A 4,666-nucleotide genomic window follows, 5' to 3' on the forward strand; every position below is an offset into this window, starting at 1 on the left:
TGGCTAACCCAAAAACTTAGTAGCTGTGGATCCAAGTTAACAACTGGTTGATGAATAGTATCAATAAAGTTAAACTCTAGAAATCTTATTTACTAAAAAAAAATTAATAATTAGGTCAAATAGTAATTATACTATAAGCTCGATAGCAAACTATTCACAATTATTCTCTTTATCTAAGAATATTTACAAAAAACTTATTAGTTATACTACACATGGTAATAATACTAGAAAAGCTTGCTTGCAAACTCTTCACAATCATTATCTTCACTCGAGGATGAAAATAAAGTAGCTAATTGCCTAAGTTTTGAGAGACTTCTACCTAACTGTAAAGCAACTTTGATTTCAAACAACTCTCCATTTTCTCTTTTACCATGATCTTGTTCATAAATATTTAGCTTTATACTCTCTTCCATGAGCTTAAAGAAGCCAAGGGTTGCTTTATACAACTCAAACACCATCCCTACTTGCCCACCATGCTGTAATGTGTTAACAACACTTGCCAAAGCTCCACTAATAACCCCAAGCATCACAGGCCAAGATGCATTCACAGAATCCAAAAAACCAGAACCTAAAGCTGCAAGGCTAGTGAGTAATGGACCAAAAATTGCCAATACTTTGTTTAAGTTCAAAACTTTTGTACTCAACCTCAAGTAGTCTTTCATGTCCTTCTTTTTCAAAACCATCACAATCTTTTTCATTTCTTCTTCCAACCTTGCATCCCATCCATTCTTCCCTTTTAGTTTCCCACCTAACTCTTATTTTCTTAGACACTTTTGCTTCTACTTAGGCCACTAGACTGTTGGCTCCACAGTTTGAGGAAATTTTTCTATCATTGAGCCCAATAAAGGAAGAGGGTAAGCCCTATCCAATGCTAACAGTTTTCCCATTGCTTCATCAACATCATTTTTAGTAGGATTCTCGATAGCAAGCCCGATTTTGAGTCCTTTCTTCCCATTTCCATCACCCTACAACTCCAAACCCAACATCACCTCAATACGTATCAAGCACTGAGTCCCTTCTTCCAACACCGCATTGTACGAAGTCCCAACGCTACCCTTCCCCAACACCTCTACCAAAGCTCTTAACAAATCCTCCAAATTGAAACAAACATTAGAGGAATGAAAAGCACGTAATGGTGAGAATACAAATAAAGCCCAAGGTTTTAATAAAGGAAGATTGGTAACATGAAGAAATTATTATTTTTTCTATTTCTTTTAGGAATCTGGGTTTCAACAGAGAAGGAGAAGGGTAGGAATGTGGAGAAGGGGTGCCAGAAAAGGGTGAGAGAGGGGGGAGTGGGTAGAGGTAGAAGAACGGTGAGAATGAGAAAAAATAACAGAAGTAAGAATTTGGAAAAGAGAAGGGGTGCCAAAAAGGGAGGAAGTGGGGGGTGGGGGAGGGGTTGGAAGAAGGGGTGAAAATGAAAATTGGGGTTGGAGGAAGGGACGAGAGTTGAGGTTGGAGGTGGGTTGTGTTAGATTATTTTAATAATCTTATTATAGTAGCCTATGAAACCCTCCCCTCTCCCTTAATATAAATTAAAGAGCGGTTACCAAATAGGGATTACGACATTCTCTATTTGTTCACTTTCACAGTCTCTGAGTGAGCTCACGATAAACGCAAAAAAGAAACTTTCTCTCAACCATCCGAGAGGAGCTGAAAGAGGAAGGAAGAGTTAGGAAAAATACTAAGGGATCAACGACATCAAAGAGAGAGGTAACATCAAGGAACAATGGATTCAGGTTAGTGCTCTCTAAACTCTTAATTGTATGAGAACCATATATTGTGTTGTAAGAGTAACGTAATTTAAAATCTCTAAGAAAAAAAGGTAATTTCATAATAGTCATTGCATAATAGAAATTACATAATGGATTAAAGCAAATTCTAACAGTTGGTATCAGAGTTAGGTTGTAAATTTCGTTAATTCTCCATAAGAGATTGGTTCTCCATTAAAGTTTTCCCCAAATTACATGAACCCTAGGTATTTTATATGATAGATTGGCATTATTTTGATGTTGAATACTTGTTATGGATTCAATAATGGAAAACCCTAAGGTTTTGGAAGCTAGAAAAATTGGATTTTGAATATGTAATTAAGCAGGGCCATGTATCGATGAGCAGGGCCACGCATCAGGAACAAGCACGACCTTGCATAATGGAAGCACGACCTAGCATATTATAAGCATGACCATGCATCAATTATAAGCACAGCCACGCTTCAGGAAGCAGGGGCATGCATCAGAAATGAGCATGGCCTTACTTCATCGAAGCACGACCATGCATTAAGTAAAAGCACGACTGTGCATAGTAATTTTATGACAGAATAAGGAAAATGATTCATAAAATGTATGGATAATTTTAGAATTACATCAAAGTGAATTTTACTCACCAAAGTGATTAAATTCTCAAGTTAATTAATTCTAAATTACATTATCATAATGAGAACTTCACAATTTAGTGCTTAATTTTAAGGGTAGCTTGTTAGTCACCAAAGTGGCCTGGCTTTAAAAGTTCTGAAAGCACTTGCTTGTGTGTTATAAATTGTTCAAAATTGTTTGATGCTATATGGTAACATAAAGGGTGAACAATTTAGCTCATTAATTATAACGCTAAGAGATCGCCTAAAGGTGGATCATTGCATATGATTAATGATATTAAGGAGACATGTAAGCACTTCATAATATGTTTGTATATCCAAAGATGACTTGCATATTGGTTTGAGTGACTGATTGACAATTAAAGTTGTTTATTAACATCATTATAGATAAATTGTGTATTTAGGCGTTACCCAAAGGTAAACTTAGATGGATAATTGATGACAGTTGACTGTTTGAATCCATTAAGTTTATTCAAAGCATAAATGTTTAAGCATATGTTAAATATTTCAATCTCTATAAATACGTATAGCATGAGCAATGACGTAGTCAAGTTCAATGGGCTTAATTATGATGATTGGGCTGAACAAATTCGATTTCAGCTAGGTGTTATGGACTTATACCTAGCAATCATTATGGAACAAGAGCCTGCAGCCATCACAGAGATCAGTACTGAAGAGGAAAGGACTTTTCGTGAGGTTTGGGAAAGGTCCAATAGGCTGATGACTATGGCTGAAAATGTGAAGCCATCAATGCCAAAGACTGAAAATGCTAGGGAATTTATGGTAAAGGTAAAAAAGTATGCACAATCGGACATTACTGACAAGTCCATTACAGGAACCTTGTTGACTGAGCTGAGTACTAAAAAGTTTGATTGGTCACAGCTCATTCATGACCATGTGACTGACATGATTAATCAAGCGATAAAGTTGAAATCAATGGGCATGGAGGTAAAAGAATTCTTTCTAGTACAGTTCATTTTGAACTTACATCCTCCTGAGTTTGGTCAGTTCCAGGTGAATTACAACACCATTAAGGATAAATGGAACATACAGAAAATTAAGGCCATGCTGGTTCAGGAGGAAGAGAGGCTGAAGAAGGTGAAAGAACACTTCATCCATCTCACATTTCATGAAGGGGATAGTAGTAACAAGACTAAGTTAGGTAAGAAGGACAAGAAGGATAAGGCCTTATTAAAGGTTCGTGAAGGCCAAATCCAGAAGGGCCAGAGGTGCTTCTTCTGCAAGAAGACTGGTCACTTCAAAAAGGATTGTCCGAAGAGAAAGGTTTGATTCGAAAGGAAAGATATATATTATGTTTCAGTATGCTTTGCATAAAATCTTATTGAGGTACCTAAAAATACCTGACGGTTAGATTCTGGTGCAACTACTCACGTGTCACATGTAATGCAGGGATTTCTTTTGATCCAGCCCATAAGTGGAACTGAAAAGTTCTTGTACATGGGAAACAAAATGAAGGTACAAATAGAAGGAATAGAGACTTACAGATTGATGTTGCATATTGGTTGCTGCATATATCTAGAAAAGTGTCTTTATGTTCCTGAATGTGCTAGAAATTTTGTTTCTGTTGCAAAGTTAGACGAATTTGGTTTTAATTTTAAGATTGGAAATGATACCTTTTCTTTGTATAAACACTCGTACTATTTTGGATCTGGTACATTAATTGATGACTTATATCGTTTCAATCTTAATGTTAAATTTGTTGAATCTATGTTTCATGTTGAGAATGCTATTAGTAGTAATTTGAATGTTCATAATGAATGCTCTACTTTCTTGTGGCATCAAAGGTTAGGTCACATATCCAAAGAAATGATGATGAGGTTAATGAAAAGTGAAATTTTACCTCAATTGAATTTTGTTGACTGGGATATATGTGTGGATTGTATTAAAGGAAAACAAACTAAACACACATCAAAGAATCTAGCCACAAGAAGCGGTCAATTCTTAGAGTTGATACACATTGATATTTGTGGTCTGTTTGACATTCAATCTTGAGGTGGTGAAAAGATATTTCATTACTTTTATTGATGACTACTCACGTTATTGTTATCTGTATATGTTGCATGAAAAATCTCAATCAGTGGATTTCTTACAGGTGTTCATTGATGAGGTGGAAAGGCAACTAGATAGAAAGGTAAAGGTTGTGAGGTCAGATAGAGGTGATGAATATTATGAAAAATCTGATGAAAGTGGACAATGTCCAGGTCCATTTGCAAAACTTCTGGAAAGTCGAGGAATATGTGCACAATATACTATGCCTGATACACCACA

The 4,666-nt window shown here is 36.0% G+C and overlaps 1 protein-coding gene across 1 annotated transcript; it reads right to left on the reverse strand.

Moving 5' to 3' along the window:
• Nucleotides 1–224: 224 nt before the first annotated feature.
• LOC113870178 (probable F-box protein At4g22030) lies at nucleotides 225–698 on the reverse strand. Its single transcript, XM_027506777.1, has one exon. It carries the CDS (start codon nucleotides 696–698, stop codon nucleotides 225–227), a length of 474 nt encoding a protein of 157 aa, XP_027362578.1.
• Between the last annotated feature and the right edge of the window lie 3,968 nt (nucleotides 699–4,666).

The sequence above is a fragment of the Abrus precatorius genome, unplaced genomic scaffold, assembly GCF_003935025.1.
Source record: "Abrus precatorius isolate BTA unplaced genomic scaffold, Abrus_2018 Scaffold6, whole genome shotgun sequence".
NCBI classification, from domain to species: Eukaryota; Viridiplantae; Streptophyta; class Magnoliopsida; order Fabales; family Fabaceae; genus Abrus; species Abrus precatorius.

Excerpts from the sequence above, each read along its gene's own strand:
- LOC113870178 (XM_027506777.1), bottom strand. The coding sequence starts at position 698 with ATGAAAAAGATTGTGATGGTTTTGAAAAAGAAGGACATGAAAGACTAC.